General features: G+C 33.5%; 1 protein-coding gene across 1 annotated transcript; it reads left to right on the top strand.

The window, feature by feature from the left end:
- The first annotated feature begins 12,491 nt into the window (after positions 1-12,491).
- Positions 12,492-17,857, top strand: LOC140865897 (uncharacterized). The gene is made up of 10 exons (XM_073270729.1): positions 12,492-12,667; positions 12,752-12,832; positions 12,944-12,971; positions 13,095-13,177; positions 14,693-14,725; positions 15,397-15,475; positions 15,572-15,624; positions 16,007-16,067; positions 17,420-17,502; positions 17,601-17,857. Exons 1-10 carry the CDS (start codon positions 12,647-12,649, stop codon positions 17,688-17,690), a joined length of 612 nt encoding a protein of 203 aa, XP_073126830.1. The 5' UTR covers positions 12,492-12,646; the 3' UTR covers positions 17,691-17,857.
- Positions 17,858-18,306: the final 449 nt, after the last annotated feature.

Here is an 18,306-nt window from a genome sequence, read left to right as displayed (position 1 = left end):
CCAAAATATTGAGATTGGTTTATCTTTTTTAAAAAAAAAAAAAAAGAATTGTTTGAAACGCAAGAACCCCGCGTGGTAGTCTGTTGTCTGCTGCCATCTTTAAATTTTTTTAAAAAAAATTATTTTGTTTTTGTTTTTGTTTTTGTTTTTGTTTTTCTTTTAATTTTTTGTTTTCTTTGTGTAAGTTTCTGTAGGAATTGAGCCGTTCTGAATTCTGTATTTTTATATTTAATTTACAACAAATATTTTTTCCTTATGAATACCCCTCTCAATTCTTCATTTTTTCCATCAAATTCATGATATCCTCTCTATATTTTCCTTATTTTTATCATATTTTTCATAATTTTATCCAACATGGATGAAAATTACAATGGATCATTTATGAATTATTATTTGAACTCTTCAAATACTGAAGAAAATTCATCTTCTCGAAATTCCAAAGTTCGTCCTATCCAATACCCAAAATTTTCTCAAGCATTCCTCCAAATTTTCCAATTAATTAAAATAATGTCCACCGAACTCCATATATTATATATCCTCATGAGTATTTTTCGATGATGGGAACCAACTTTACATGGGGCATCCTTTTCCTTATGGATTTCATAATCCAGCATCATCCACATTTCCTTCAGAAGAATTAAGAAGGGCCATTTTAGAGGTTGAAACACCAACTTTTGTACCATAGTCTCAATTTCTGCTGCATTCGTCTTTATTTGGGCTCGACAACATTACCCTCGATATGAATACATAGACGGGCTATGAACAAGATGATCGAAAGAAGAAGAAGACTGGTTTGTCACTAGAAGAAGACAAGGTTCTCGCGAGGTCATGGATATCTGTAAGCACCGATCCAGTGATTGGCAATGCACAAAAATAAGAAGCTTTATGGAAACATATTATAGAGGAGTACAACGAACATCGTCATGTTGGAACTACGGAGAGACAATTGAAGCAGGTAAAATCACATTTCTTTAACTTTCAAATGTTGGTGAGTGAGTTTAGTGGAATCTATAATAAGTGGCATTGTAACCGTGCAAGCAGTTGGAGTGACGATGATATATTAACAAAGACACATGAAAAGTGGATGAGTAATAAAAGAACAAGTCTTTCAAGTACAAACGTGTTTGGAGAATTCTCAGAGAATGTAAGAAGTACGCCCCACAATCAGGAGACCATCACTTCAGAAAAAACACAAAGACATCTGAATCAGGAGCACACACATCATCTTATAATCTGGACACGAGTGTTGATGTGGATGAATATGAAGTACGCACTCGTCCAATTGGCCAAAAGGCAGCTAAGAGGAAGGGTAAAGCAAAATTTACAATATTGGAAGAGATGATCAAATCAATTATGGAGAATGTATTGGAAAAATTTACATAATACACTCACCAAAAATTGAGAAAAATTGGAGGGTTTGAATGTGGTAGCGCTTATCGCGTACGTCCAAATTACCCGACTCAATGAGATAAACAAATAATGCAGTAGCGTGAGTAGGGATCGTTCCCACGAGGAAAGGTAAATTTAAAAGTGTTCTTTAAAATAAAAAGGGGTTTTGGAGTTGAGATTAACTACTAAAAATCTTAGCAATTAAATAATTAAATTATCACTATCACGCAAGATTAAAAATTAACTGAGGAAATCAATAAGAAATAAGACTTGGTATCGGTCGACTACACTCTTGATATTATTCAATCAATCATTGATCATCTAAAAATAATTAATCTTATCAAATATTCACCATTGGAAATTTAATTCTTGTTTCACCTTAATTTTAGTTAACTAGACAACAGCAGTCTAAGTTAACCATTGCCCCACAAACTAACCCAATACTAGCGATCAGATTTAAATCCAAGGTAGCATTCAAACTAGTAAAACTGATAAATCCACGGTAGCATACACAAGAAGATGAATTTAGCCTAGTCAATTATTACTCCTACGATTTAACAAATTCAACAGCAGAATCATAGTTGCTTCGCAAATTAGAGGTTTCAAACAATTACGGATTTAAATTCTAATTTAGCATTCGTTTATATAATGAAATCCTAAGATGGCCAATCTAAAAATCTCATACACAAGCATATCAATCAATTCAGAATAATTCTTGATACTTGATAAAAATCAAACATTGAAAATCAAAATCTCATGAATAAACTAAATCAAGGGTTTTGTCTTCCTCAACCAAGTACAAAAACTAGAAAGATTAAAATCTAAGAACAGAGAAGATAGAACCTAGCCGCCAGATGTTTCCTCTGTGTTCTTCAGCCGTCTCCAATCTCTCGTTCGATCTCTCCTTCGATCTGATGATCCCTATTTTGCATCTAAATATCATGTATTTATATTGCTTTGAAAAGCCCACAAAATAAAGCCCGCAAAATAATATTTTAAATTTCCAAAATTCTATTTTTTTCCTTTGCGCGATATCCCGCTCGATCGGACAAAGTCAGCGGATCGAGGGAGACATTTTCCCAAACTCTTTGTCCCGATTTCTCAAGTGGCCCGCTCGATCGGACAAGTTTCGCGGATCGAGCGGATGCTTTTATTCTCGCAAATCTGTACGCACAGATCATTAAGCACACTCCATTCTCTTTGCTGCGCGATAGCGCTCCATATTGCGCCTTTCACCAAGTATCAAGCGCGATAGCGCTTAAGACTAGCGCTAACCACAACTCCAACAGCGCATCATCCTTTCTTTCTTCCTTTTCTACACTAAGAGCCCTTCGTTAGAGCGATAGCACTCCTTCAAGGGCTGTTAGTTAGAGCTGTTGGGTAGAGCTATTCGTTAACAGCTCTAACGAACCACTCTACTTTTTCATCTTCTTTATTTGCTTCTTTTCTACAATTCTTTTGCACTCCAAACTTTCTTCATAAAATTTTGTTTCCTACACAATAAATCCGGGAGCATGTTATGTAGACATGATGCATGAAATATAAACAAAATACTTAAATCAACTAAATAAATGCATGCTCAACGACAGTAAAAATTCATTAGAATATGCAACTAAAACACACCTATCAAATACCCCCACATTTAATCCTTGCTCGCCCTCGAGCAAGTCATGCAAAAACAGAATGAAACAACAAACAAACACGTAAGTAAGAACGATCATGCATAATATAGCCTAAGAGAAAACCATTTTCATCCAAAATAATTTCATAGCTACTCTCAATCATCAATGATACACCTTCAGTCGAATGCAAACGTGCGTGTGTGCCATGTTACCCCAGTTACATGCAACTTCAAAAGAACAAAGTTTTAAGACTGTTCGTCGACCTATAACAATTCAGTGCAAGCCTTACTTCAAGTGCCCATTCCTTCCAATGACTTCTATATACATCCACCTCCCTTGAGATAATGAATTACACACCTCCGAATTTTGCACCCGGTATTGCTTTAGCCCCAATAATTACCCGCAAACTTAGTTACAACTAAGACAGGATTATAATTTCAATCCTCGTCTATAGCCCGGATGGAGCATCATCCCCATTCTATCCGCATACTTAGCCTTGAATTTAATCTTTTAGGATTAGGATTTCAATCTTTTCTAGGCCCGGATGGAGTTGTATATAAATTTTTTCTTTTTTTTTACTAGGTGCGCCCAAGATCATAAGTGTCTTACTAGAGTCTCATCAAAATTCATAGAACACAATCAAGATCCACAAACCACCTATTGTCATGCAATGGTCCAACAGACATCCACGATATCTAATACATTGCTACACTTCACTGGTTAAACATGCATGATTAAGAATATTCAACAAACAACCTACGATTTCTCAAATCCAATCAAGAGTTAAAATTTTTCAAAAATCATCATTTTTCAACTATCTCGTCATAGGCTAGAAAGGCTAGAAATCATCCTTTACTTATGCACACAAAACACTCATGAAACAATTTACGAACTAAATGCATGTATGCAACAAACACAATGCAAAACAAACAATAAAACACTGAATGCACCCCCCCACACTTATCTAAAGCATTATCCTCAATGCTCTAGCATTAAAAACACAACACACAACACAAATAACAAAATGATAACGAGATGCAAAATTAAAACAGAACTCCCCTGGTTCAAGTGTTAGCATTGTCGTCCTCTTTGGCCTCAGGTTGAATAATATAATGGAAGACTCCTATTGAAAATTGGACGGCAGATGTGGTGGCTAGGCTCCTGAAAACAAAACAAAACAAAACAAAACAAAAATGAAATAAAGGAAAAATACACTGGGTTGCCTCCCAGCCAGCGCTTGATTTTCAGTCATCGGCTTGACTCTCAGAAGCACTGCTCAAAGAGCGGCTGACAACCAAAATAAGTGTCATATGACACCACAAATGAGTCTTGGTTCCATAAGCCCTCAAGCTTGGCCAGATATAAACAGTTAAAACTCGTCACCGCAACAACACTCCAAAGTAGTTGATAAACATGGGAAGAGAACGTCTCGGTGGGCTCTTGAAAACTAACATCTTTTGAGGCTGGTACGAATGGAAAGGAAGGATCTTGGGGATGTGTGTATGATAATACTATCGATGAGCTCATATCGATAGACTCTTGAATTTTGTCATCCTTAAACTCAAGTGGTAACATATTTCCATCATACACTATTTCTTCCAGAACATCTTTCGACTGCGGTTCAATAAGAAGAGAAGACTCAAACGCCTCTAAATCTTCAGCAGGAATTGATGCGCGCTCCCAATTCTGGTTCTCTGAGTCATCATCATTAAACCAAATTGGGTTGGTCAATGCTTGAGTATCTTGCTTCACTTCATGTTCTCGGTCTTTATGGACGAATGATCTCTTGATATTCTCCATGTGCTCCGCAAGGTCACATCTAGACTTTTTCAAAACTTCTATAGTTTCCACAGTCGATGCCACAAGCTTGCTCATGATATCTTCCAGCGAATGTAAAATCAACTGCGAACAACTTTCCTCCTCCTTTTAAAGCTCGAATGGTTGGTCTGTAAAATCTGGGTATTGAGATTGTGAATACCAGTAATAGTCAAACTCTGCCATATCATCTAACAGGCGTCTCATGGTATCAGTATCTCGGCAAAATATTGATATACCGGTTGTGAAAGCTCCATCAATTACCCATCTTCTTGTCACTGCATCCAAACCACCAAGAAAATATGTTAGGAGAGAATAGTTAGAAAAATCACGATACCGGAAGAAGGTTGCCAAATCCTTGAATCTCCCCCATGCTGCGTAGAATGGCTCTCCGTGTTGCTGGATAAAACTTGGGAATACTTGTTGATTTAACATCTCGAAGTATTACACCGCAATAATCCTCCTTCGCCTATGCAAAATTTTTTCTATCTTTGGGTTGTATGGAAATTCTTCTTCTTCCGAAGATTCACCTGCACGCACGAACAAACCAGAGTAGCACTAGGAGAAATAATAAAAAAAAAACAAAATACAAATAAATTAAACGCCTTTCCCCGGCAACGGCGCCAAAATTTGGTAGCGCTTATCACGTACGCCCAAATTACCCGACTCAATCAGATAAACAAATAATGCAGTAGCGTGAGTAGGGATCGTTCCCACGAGGAAAGGTAAATTTAAAAGTGTTCTTTAAAATAAAAAGGGGTTTTGGAGTTGAGATTAACTACTAAAAATCTTAGAAATTAAATAATTAAATTATCACTATCACGCAAGATTAAAAATTAACTGAGGAAATCAATAAGAATTAAGACTTGGTATCAGTCAACTACACCCTTGATATTATTCATTCAATCATTGATCATCTAAAAATAATTAATCTTATCAAATATTCACCATTGGAAATTTAATTCCTGTTTCACCTTAATTTTAGTTAACTAGACAACGGCAGTCTAAGTTAACCCTTACCCCATAAACTAACCCAATACCAGCGATCATATTTAAATCCACGGTAGCATTCAAACTAGTACAACTGATAAAGATAGACAACCCATACACAAGCGGATGAATTTAGCCTAGTCAATTATTATTTCTACGATTTAACAAATTCAACAACAGAAAATATTAATCATAGTTGCTTCGCAAATTAGAGGTTTCAAACAATTACGGATTTAAATTCTAATTTAGCATTCGTTTGTATAATGAAATCCTAAGATGACCAATCTAAAAATCTCATACACAAGCATATCAATCAATTCAGAATAATTCTTGATACTTGATAAAAATCAAATATTGAAAATCAAAATCTCATGAATAAACTAAATCAAGGGTTTTGTCTTCCTCAACCAAGTACAAAAACTAGAAAGATTAAAATCTAAGAACAGAGAAGATAGAACCTAGCCGCCAGATGTTTCCTCTGTGTTCTTCAGCCGTCTCCAATCTCTCGTTCGATCTCTCCTTCGATCTGATGATCCCTATTTTGCGTCTAAATATCATGTATTTATATTGCTTTGAAAAGCCCACAAAATAAAGCCCGCAAAATAATATTTTAAATTTCCGAAATTTTATTTTTTTCCTCTGCGCGATATCCTGCTCGATCGGACAAAGTCAGCGGATCGAGCGAGACATTTTCCCAAACTCTCTGTCCCGATTTCTCAAGTGGCCCGCTCAATCGAACAAGTTCCGCGGATCGAGCGGATGCTTTTCTTCTCGCAAATCTGTACGCACAGATCATTAAGCGCACTCCATTCTCTTTGCTGCGCGATAGCGCTCCATATTGCGCCTTTCACCAAGTATCAAGCGCGATAGCGCTTAAGACTAGCGCTAACCACAACTCCAACTGCGCATCATCCTTTCTTTCTTCCTTTCTACAGTAAGAGCCCTTCGTTAGAGCAATAGCACTCCTTCAAGGGATGTTCGTTAGAGCTGTTGGGTAGAGCTGTTCGTTAACAGCTCTAACGAACCGCTCTACTTTTTCATCTTCTTTATTTGCTTCTTTTCTACAATTCTTTTGCATTCCAAACTTTTTTCATAAAATGTTGTTTCCTACACAATAAATTCGGGAGCATGTTATGTAGACATGATGCATGAAATATAAACAAAATACTTAAATCAACTAAATAAATGCATGCTAAACGACAGTAAAAATTTATTAGAATATGCAACTAAAACACACCTATCAGAATGATGCTAATGAAAACAAGAAATCTGAAGTTTTCCAACATGAGTATGACATCCTTATGAAAGATACCACATAAATGACAGAGTAACAACCTCGTGTGCATCTCCATGCTTGTGAAATGATTAAAAAGAAATGAGGCATGTAGTAGATTTCAGGGACGGAGTCACCCCAAAGGCTGGGGTGGGCTACAACTCTGGTCAGTTTTTTTTTTTTTTTTAGTTATTAGAAAATGTGTGTTTTTTTTATTGGGTTTGATGTATTTTTTATTGGGTTTCAGCCCTAGTTAAATTTTTTTTTGGTCTTTAGCTCATTGAATTTATGTAGCCTATTAAATTTAATTAGCACATTGAATTTTTTTTATCCCATTAAATTTAATTATCCCATTAAAAATAACATTCATGTGAATACATGACTCATTAATCAATTTTTCTATTTCTCCTTTATCTCAAAATCGGCTAATAGCTATGATAGTTAAATTTAAATATCTCATTAATGAACAAGTTTATTGTTGAAAATTTGTTAATTCTTAAATGTATTTGTTTGGATAAGTAAATTTTATTTATGGTGATACATTTTGTTGAATTTTTAGACTATTATTGAGATTATGTTTGTGTTTTGCATTTATTTGTGTTTTCATCGATTTATAGCTTGTATATTGGTTCTATATCATTACTTGTATTGTTCGAGGAAATGGTTCTCAGAAAAAAAAAATTCATCTTGCATTTTTTTTGTTGTACTTTTTGGAACTTTATTGTTACATGTTTGATGTATAAAACCAGTTAGTTTTCTAAAAAGTTAATTGTATATTTATTTCATAATAAGCTGGTCTTTCTTATGGAAGTACAATGACGACGAACAACCCGTCAAAATACAGTCAAGCCCAGGATGAAAAAAATTTCTAGCTACGTCCCTGGTAGATTTGGATTTGGATTTGTATCTTTGTTTGTATTTGTCTTTGTATTTTTATTTGTAATTGTACTTGCATTTTTGGATTTGTATTTGTAGTTGTATTTGTGCTTGTATTTTTTTAGTTTTTGTATTTTGTTTTTAATTTCACCATTTTATGTAATGTTATTTTCTCAGTTTATGAGAGTTAGTTTTCATTAAAATCAATTTCAAATGATCCAAAGTAGCCGGTACATACCAATTTTTTTTTTTTTTTTTTATAGTTTTTTAGTTTATTTTTGTCAAATTATTAATTTTATAAAAACTAATGTAATAAAATTTAAATACGATTAAAATTTTATATTGAAAATATGAATTAATAATATTTGGTAAATGAAAGTATAAATAAATATAAATGAAATTTAGAATGAAAATAAGAGAATTGAATGTGGGACCGATAAAAAATTATTGAAGTGTTTTATGATAATAGAGAGAGGTTTTAACTTTCGATGTGGCAACGACGTGGCACAACATAAAACCCTTGTCTAGAGGTTTATGGCTGTAGAAGTATTGTAAATGGGTTTCCTCTGACCGATGACACGTAACTCATCTGACACTAAGGGCATGATTGGTACATTGTAAAGGAGTAATGTAAGAATGGAATGAGATTGTGAATGGAATGATAGTTATATTCCATTTCAACGATTAGTACCCGTTGAAATGAAAAATGAATAGAATGAAATTATTTTTAATAAAAAAAATCATATTTTAACTACATATATCAAAATAATAATTATTCATACGCTTTTTATTATATATTATTATTATTGACGATGTATTAATTATTATAAAATTATCAGTATATAGTTTAATTAATTTATATTTTTATTATAATAATTATTATTTTATTATAATAATAAGATACAATTATAATATTATTTAAAAATTTTATAATAAATAAATAATATTATTTATTATTTTCAAAATAATATTAAATAATAATAATATTTTTATGATAAATAAATAATAATATTTTTATTAATACTTTTATTGATAAATATATAATAATATTTGTTTTCAAAAAAAAATATAATAATATTTTTTATTAATACTTTTATAAATAATAATAAATAATACTATTAAAAATTATTATTATTAATATAATAATAAAATAATAATATAATTATTTATATATATTATAATATATTATTATAATTATATGAGTTAATATTAGGTTAAATAATCTAAATATGAAAAAAATTTGCATATGAATATGGAAATTGGAGGTGAGAATGACCATTCTCATCCAAAATGGATGAAATGACTATTCTCATGTTAATGAGAATGAACATTCTCATTTCAATGTCAAACCAAACATGTGTATAGAGAATAAGATGAATGCTCATTTCATTTCCACCTCATTCCTTCATAAAAACATGCCCTAAGGTCTCTAGTTTGGGACGAGATCTGGAGTTCGAGATTCAATTGTAACAACTCTTCCCCAAGGCCCAAACTAAAAATAATAATAAATGGGTTTCCTCCATGCTAAAAACAAAGGTTTTTGCACTCGTCTCCCAATATTTCGATCCTTCTACCAATATTTTCTTGGACTAACCTACCACACATGGCTTGCTCAGTGTGATGTTTACCTGGCTAACCTGATTTGTAGGCTATTGCGTTAGTCCGTTGTTTACCCAATGAGCACCGAAAGATAGCGGCTCCAGGTTCCCATGTCATAAAAAAATACTGGACAGTAACATAAAAATTCTTATAAAATGATATTGCAATTAAATTTTGTGGGATATTTTTAATTCGATCCGATTCATGAAAAATACTATTTTTTATATTGAAATGTTACTTTTTCTTGTAGACAAGGATCGATTCGTCTCATGAATATATATCTATAAAATCGTCTCATATCAATCCAATAAATAGAGAGGTGGTAAATATAGTCGGTATATCCATCTTACGGTCAACCATTTTTGTTAAAATAAATTTGTTTGGAAGTAAGTCAATTACGTTACTTTCATAATGTCTCGAAAAAAAACCCTACTCTGATTGGATTTTGTTGAAAGAATCCAATCAAACAGAATCTGATTTTTTTAAAAGGTAAATAAATTCATTCACAAGTCATAAACTAAAAAAACAAGTCTATCACCATGTACAAAATGAAATACAAAATCAATATTTAAGGGGGGGTGATCAAAAAACTTAACAAATACCATTTAATAAGGTATCTAGTTATATCTATTATTGGATTTGAACCAATGATATCCTTTGTATGACAACAATACTCTATTCAGTAGACATTAATCATTAAGTAAAATTATATTATTTTAATTTGATTTTTCAAGATTCCTTTATTATTTAAACATGTTAGGATCGAGTTGCTACTGCTGTTGGATAGACAAGTAGTGAGTTACTACTGTTCTAATACTGATTCGATAAGCGCAGTAGCTACTAGTTGCTAATGAGTTCAGTAGTGTGAGCCACTGAACTCTCCTTTCTCCTGGATCTCGAAAGTCGACCAACATGTATATTTGTGCTTAAAGTGGTCAACTAGGATAATGAAATGCATCAGTTGGTTCTACCGGTTCGTGAATGTATAAAGTAGTAAATAACACAATAGATTATTTCTGGATGTTCGGAGACTCAAATACTCCTACATCACTCCTTCTGGTTTTGCTAGAAGGTACTATAGAAGAATTTGAGTATTACAACCCTTGAAACACCTCACCTCAGCTAGGACTTACTCTACTACCTACAACTGAGACTCCTAGATCCAATAAATAAGTTCTCGACTGATCTTACACAAGTGTTTTAATCAGTTCACTTAACTAATTAGTTTACAGAGTTTGCACAAACTCAACACATAACACAAAGTGATCCTAAGAGATCTGATATATCTTGATGTGTGTGCTAGTGTTCTTCGACTTCTGTAAATGATCTTCTATTGTAAGCGTTGAACTCTTCTTGAATGTATATAACAACTAAAAGTGTTTAGTTGCTCTTTGTAAGTGGTGTGAGTTTTGTAAGCCGATCCATTCTTCTGTATGTTATGGTCTCTATTTATATGTACAAGATAACAGTCATCTTGATTCAAATATATTCGTTGATAAAAATAGCCGTTTTATTGTCCTTTAGTTCACTGTAGAAAGGTACATTGTAGCTGCGCAAATCAGTGTACTAGAGACTAGGGGTGTTCAAACTTCGAATAAAATCGAAAAAACCGGAAATCCAAATCGAAAAAACCAAACACCGAACCAAACCGAAAACTGAAATTTGAAATTCGGATATAAATGTTAAAACCGAAATTTATTTGGTTCGATTTCGGATTATATATCTCAAAATCGAACCGACCGAAAAAGCCGAAATTTTATTAAATAAATAATTTTATTTATAGAATTTTTTATATTATATATTTTTTGATATGATACCTAGTGAATAAAGAATCATTTTTAATAATTTTTAGTTGATTGTTGTTTATTTAAGTCATTTAAACTTTGAATTTAAATATTTTACAAAAAATTCATTTAAAAGATAACATATTATATTTTAAAATATATTTATAATATTAATTAAAATAATTATATCAAAATCGAAATAACCGACCGAAATAACCAAACCGATTTAGTAAAAAACCGAACCGAACCGAAGGAAAACGGGATCGGATATCGGATTATATATTTCTAAAACCGAAAACCGGAAAAACCGAAATAAAAAATCAAAAACCGGACCGAACCGATCGATAAACACCCCTACTAGAGACCTTTGGATAATAGCTTGGACTGGTAAATAAGGCGTTCTGATCACGTTCTGATCTGATCTTCTTTTAATGTCTGTTATTTAAGTTTCTGCTTCTGCTGTTAAGCTCTTCTGCTTCTGTTTCTTATTCGTGGTTAAGTTCTTCTGCTTTATTTCTGCTTTGCGGTCTTCTGCTACTGTTGTTGATGTGCAAATTTGTTTTGTTAAACATCGAAACTTTGATATTTGATTTCCTAACACATATGTTAATTTAGTTTTCCAAAAAAATAAAAAAAATGTGTATTTGATGTGTTAAATTCATAATAACCTTTTTCTAAAGCATTTCTAAACACTAGCTTAAATAAAATGTTCATTAATGATGTTAAATTTACACCATTCTATGCATGAAATTTTAACCAAATTACAAGACAAGACCCCTAGCAGTTGAAAAACTTTTATACAATCGTTCTTATTGAAAATCGATGAGATTTTGTCGTAAGAGTTGAATCTAATCGATTTTTTTAAAACTATTGTCGTCATTAAAATTGGTTTGAAAATTTTAACAAAATACTGTTTTAAAACATAAATGTCAATTTATTCATTTAAAATTATTGTGATGTAGTATAACATAATAAAAAATTCAAAGTTATCATATATATTTTTTGAGGTGGCATAATAGATATTTTAGTTAAGTTTTAAATTCAAATTTAATTTTCTCAACCAATTTCTAAACAGACTTGGTCATTTTGAATTTTCATATGAGCCACTGAATTATTCCCCAAGTATTATTTTGGTCCATATGAAATCTCAATTCACAAACTAGGGACTAGGGACTAGGGTCCGTCTGTCTGATGACTCCTAACCCAATTGCATTCCATCGATTATTTTGCCCTAATTTGATTCTGTTCATAGCTCTTCTCCTGCTATTTCTGTGTAAATACAAATTTTGAACTGCATAATGGCTCAATCCGGCAATGTCGTGAGTTATCCATGCTCATCAATTATGCTTTATTTATCAAATCATTCAAATTTTTGAGCTGACGGGTTGGTGCTTTACGTGCAGGCTGCTGGTGTCGACAACACTTTTAGAAGAAAATTCGATAGAGAGGAGTATCTACAACGAGCTCGCGAGCGTGAAGAGAAGGTTTCGCTGTTAATTGACATAAACTGAATTGATATTACTCTTTTTGATATGCTTCTTGCTTTGCCCTGCACTTGATTATGGTGATTTGCTTATACACGTTCTTCCGTGCAGGAGGCTCAGGGTAAAGCAAAGTCAAAATGTAAGAGTTCAGTTTTGGTGGTTATTTGCTTAGTTGTGTTGATAAAAAAAAACTGTTTAATATATTGGGTTAGTCTGTTGTGCTAAAGCTCGACATTTTGGATTGATTGCCACTTTAACGCAGCACGGGGCCCCATAGTCCAGCGGAAACCTTTGAAGCATAGAGATTATGAAGTGGACCTCGAATCACGCCTGGGAAAGACCCAGGTTAGCGTTTGCATTTGTGTTTTGAGATTCTCACTCTTCTTAATGTCACCATCAAGATTCTATTGTTTCTCTGATGCATAACTAATAAGTGGTGCGTGAATGTTGAAACTTTTGGATGGAGATTGGTAAATGTTCGTTCCTGAAAATCAGTGACACTTTAGTTCATGTGGTTGATAGTAAAACATAGATGGAGAGGAATTTTGGGTGCCTAGAATTCTTATTTCTTATTGTTTGCCTGTTACAGTATTGGCATGCCTATAGCAAAAGTATTTTTCCATTTTTGGGATAAATAAATCATGCAGAACCCCTGTCATTCGAGTTTCCAGAAGACAAATGATCTGGGGTCTGTATTGGGAACTAATGTCCCTTAGTTCTGAACTGTCAGGGAAGTCTTGCAACAGTTCAATAGTTCAACTTTTCAACCAACCTTCTCTATCCGCCTGGATCTGCTAACAACTGATTCCTGATGAGCTATCAGTTTAGTATGTTGATCCACAGATCCATAGTGACGCCGTTGGATCGATTTGCGACAACTAAACAGATGTCTCCTTTAATAAAATGACAATACTGTCATTTCACCTGTTTACTTTTCTCTCCATTCTAATCTCATGTCTCTTTGGGGTTGATACATTTGAAGTCATGTAAAAAAATATGCAATGTCAGGATTCAAGTGCGCATGACTGTAACAGGTGTAGTATGCTCACATTTTTCTTTACTTTTTTACAATACTGCATATTATAATACTATTGATTTTATTATGTTCTTGTTCTTCTTTCTCCATTTCTGATGAATGTTGTCTGATGGGAGTCCATGGTCTAAAAAGCGGTAGACGGTAAGCGGATGGTCACCCACCGCCTAGCGCCTAGACGCATAGGTGGCCGCCTAGGCGGGACCTAGGTGGTTTTTTTTCTTTTTAGCCTAAATATCTAGTTCACCTAAATGATTTTTAGCCTAAATAACTTATTCATCCTAAACGGTTTTTTCTGTTTAGTATGAATATCTAATTTTTCTTGTTTATGTAATAATTCTCCAATAATTCTTCTTTATCGAATTCAAACTCCAAATTCATCTCATATTCCTCATCTTCATCTGATACAAATTGATCGGAAAATCTGTCAAACAAACTTTTTTAAAAGCTAAATTAAAAAAATATATTATATATTAATCTAAGAGGCCACTCAGGCGGATTTTGAGCCGCCTAAGCGGCAATTAGGCAGTCTAGGCAGCTGATTAATGAAATAGCACCCAAAGGAATCAAATGTCTAAAAATCAGGGTGGTGGACAACCGCCTAGCACATAGGCGCTGCCTTTTAGAACAGTGATGAGAGTAGACTACGCATGTTCTGGTCAAAATTATGAAAATTTAGTTTGATGGAGTTTGATTTTCCCTACATGGAGTCTGCTTTCTCCTTTTTTTGTGGTTTTCCCTTGTTTTCATTGGAAAATAGTAAAATATTTTAGCATGGACAAGTAGATATATGTTTTGATGCGTGATATTATTTATTGTTTTTGTAGGTTGTGACGCCCATTGCACCTCTAAGTCAGCAGGTAGCTACTCATAATTTCTCTTATTGCACTTGTGTTGTTAGTATTGTCTTTTCCGGTGAAAGTCATTCAGATTTTCCCTAACTTATGTGAAAGTGGTGCAACTTAAAATGAATACTGAATGGATGTTTCTTTCTTTATCTTCTGAGAAAAGACTCCAGTCTCTCGAGATTGTGTTGGACACGACTTGAATTTTTCTGAAGTACTGAACGGATTCCCATGGGATCAGGATTCTCTATAAATTTTTAACAACTTAATGTTTTAAATCATGCAATTCATGAATGAGACGTCTTCAGAAAATGAAAAGCACGTCTATGACAATATGTTTGGAGTGCTGAACATTTTGTCAAGTTCAATTTTTTTGGTGGTGCTAGCATCTGTTCAATTTTTATTGTTGAATGGATTAATTATTTTGCATGTACGGCATAACAAAATTGAGGTTATCTCCAACAAAATTGATAATTGAGAACAATTTTTTTATTTTGCTTCTAAATGTTTACATTATTGAAATTTATTTTTGGCAGTTTACTCTTTTATATATTTTTGAATTTGTTTTGCACAGTTTGTTAATCAATCTTCTGAAAAGTGTGAAGAAATCATGCCGTACACTTAAGTTTTTCGTGTGATTCACTTTAATTTTTGTTTTACCCCATAACTTAATTATTTTATTTCAGGCGGGATACTTTTGCTCAGTTTGTGAATGTGTAGTAAAAGATTCTGCAAACTACTTGGATCATATAAATGGAAAGAAGCGTATGTCTTCTTCTAATTTACAATAAGATTTGTTTGTTTATGCTTCATCTGCTGTGATTTATAATTGCTGACTTATTTTTGTATTCTTTTTCTTAGACCAACGAGCATTGGGTATGTCTATGCGGGCTGAAAGGGCAACTTTAGAGCAGGTAGGCCTTGAACATTTATCTATTGATGCTTTTTTTTAGGTTATGCATTAACTGATGTAGGTGTTCTGACTATTACCTTTAGCCTATATGGTGCCAAACTGAGCCAATTTGTGAGTGATGATCAAGACCATGTAACTTGAACCCCATTTTAAAGTACCAACATACTATACTTTCAGTGACATAGTGGAAATTAGCCAGTTTGCTGCACATAGTGCCTATTCAAACATACTATTCTTAAATTAGCCAGTTTCCTGCACATAGTGTCTATTCCATGCCCAAGAATGGAAATTCTGAACATCACATAATAATTGCCTATCTCTGACCACAGAACTATATTTGTTCTGCGACTGTATATTTGGTTTTAACATTCCTTGGTGAACAGGTCCAACAGCGGTTTGAAGTTCTCAAAAAGCGGAAAGATACTGGAGGGTTTTCAGAGCAGGGTAAGACTTAGAATGAAAGGGTAAATTAGTTTAATTATCCCAGATTTAGAATCTAATTTTCCATTTGGATAATTAACATTTTCACACACTTGGAGCACTATTGGTTGAGGTGATCGGATAATAACGTGATTGAAAATTCAGTGATAATTTTCAAGTGATAAAGACTGCTGTTCTTAATAAGATGTCTGGTTTGTGGGGTAGATTACTAATAATTCAGGTTATTATTGGACTCTGTCTGATATAACCTTCCCACAATATTTATTTGATCATCGGAATAAAAAACCTATGCTGTACTCTGGGGTTTGGTCTCTTCTTATTGTTGAGTGGTATATGGTAAAACACATCAACACATCCCTGCTACGGCTGAAATTATGGTGAAAGATCAATCACCCATTATCTAATATTTCATCGCAAGGTTCTGGGTTTTATAAAAGCACGATGATCATTACCAAATATGTTACTGGGGTTTGAGAACTTCTCAGTCAAGCCCTAGTCACATCTACCAAACGAGCTCTTAAAGGAAGCTGGCTTTGTTTTTTCCCAACCCCACAATGTGAAGATCTGTACGCCGCTATCATATTATCTGAAAGTTGAAGTATGAATGTAATGTATCGCATCTTTTAGAGATCCTTACTAAAAAATTCGGTTAACTGGGGAAGATTAGTAGGGGTGGTTTATTTGCGACATTGATGTTGCCAGTATCAGTAGATAAGTATCGAGGACATCATGTGCAAAGTTCCACGAACGATATAGATGATTCAGTGCACTTTTTTCATTTATCAGAATTTATGGGCTGCTAATGAATTCCCAATATCCTAATTTCGGCAACTGAGATCCCACAAGTCAGGCAACAAAACAATAAATTGATTATTCTTGCATGGAAGTAATCAAAATCTCGTTAACATTGTTATCAATTATTCACACATCCTAATGAGATACTGATTCTCGTTTTCCAACGAGCCCTTTAAACCTAGAATATGTGTGAAAACCAAGGAAATAGCACCTTCATCCTGATAAGAAGGTTTGAATCGAATGACTTTGGTATTTTGTCTTTAATATCCGTTAGCCAATGATGTTCTTTTGCTGTACCCACATTGATATTTCTGTTCTTGACCTGTATTGGATGAGTGTGTATCTGGGATCATTCTGATACATATGATATCACCTTTATTCTATTTATGCTACTGATTTTCAAGACCATTTTTGAGGTTGAACATGTACATAACTTTTCCTCTCACACAGTTGACGGCTGCTCTTGCTTGTGTTTGCTGTGCCTGACTTTTAATCTATCTTGTTAGCCTCTGATGATGAGTGACTTGCTTATATTACACTCTTGACTTTTCTCATTATAGATTTTGATGAGAGAATCCTGAAACAACAGCAAGAAGAGGATGAAAGAAAACGCCTAAAAAGAGAGAAAAAGAAAGAGAAAAAGGTTGGTGCTCGGTCTCACTCTTGTTACTTCTGCTACAATTTTCTTAAATAGTCCACCCAAGGACAATCAGTAATTGTTTACCCAAATCCCTTATTCAGAAAGAGAAAGCAGTAGAGGAGGATCCCGAGATAGACCCTGACATCGCAGCTATGATGGGATTTGGGGGCTTCGGGTCATCGAAAAAGTGATCTAGGAGGTATTTGTTGTAGTATGAGGATTACTGTCGTAAATTGATCTCTTTGCGGGCTTTCTAGCATCAATGTGCAGAGTTCTTCTGCATCATCTTTGACAAGGTAGCTGTAATGGTTTAATGGTGCGTTCTAAGAAATTCTTCTTTTCTTCTTCTTTTTTTTTTTTTAAAAGGTAGCTGTAATGGTTTAATGGTGCGTTCTAAGAAATTCTTCTTTTCTTCTTCTTTTTTTTTTAAAAAAAAAAAAAAAAAAAACCTTTTCACTCTTCTCTCCGCGAGGTTAGGTATCAATTGTACTTTAGTTGCAAGCTATTTATTAATTGTTTTTTTTTAAATCCACTTTTAATTTCTAATCTCAAAATACTTTCAATTGAACTTCAGATTTTGGCGTTGTCTCTGTTGGGCTGATTGTTTTGGTCATAGTTCTCAAGTGATCTCATTCAAATATGTATCTTGAAATAACTTGTGATGAAAAAAGATTTATTAAAAAACCACTTTATAAAATTTTATAATGGAAGAATCTATAAAATAAAATATCATCCAACAAACCAATTTAAGTAAATGTTAATGCAAAATTATACACTTGGTCGACCATCTATTGCCATCTTCTTCCT

This window comes from Henckelia pumila, chromosome 4, assembly GCF_033568475.1.
Source record: "Henckelia pumila isolate YLH828 chromosome 4, ASM3356847v2, whole genome shotgun sequence".
NCBI lineage: Eukaryota > Viridiplantae > Streptophyta > Magnoliopsida > Lamiales > Gesneriaceae > Henckelia > Henckelia pumila.
The sequence above is the reverse complement of the archived record's forward strand: the minus strand, read 5'-3'. Positions and strand labels throughout refer to the sequence as shown.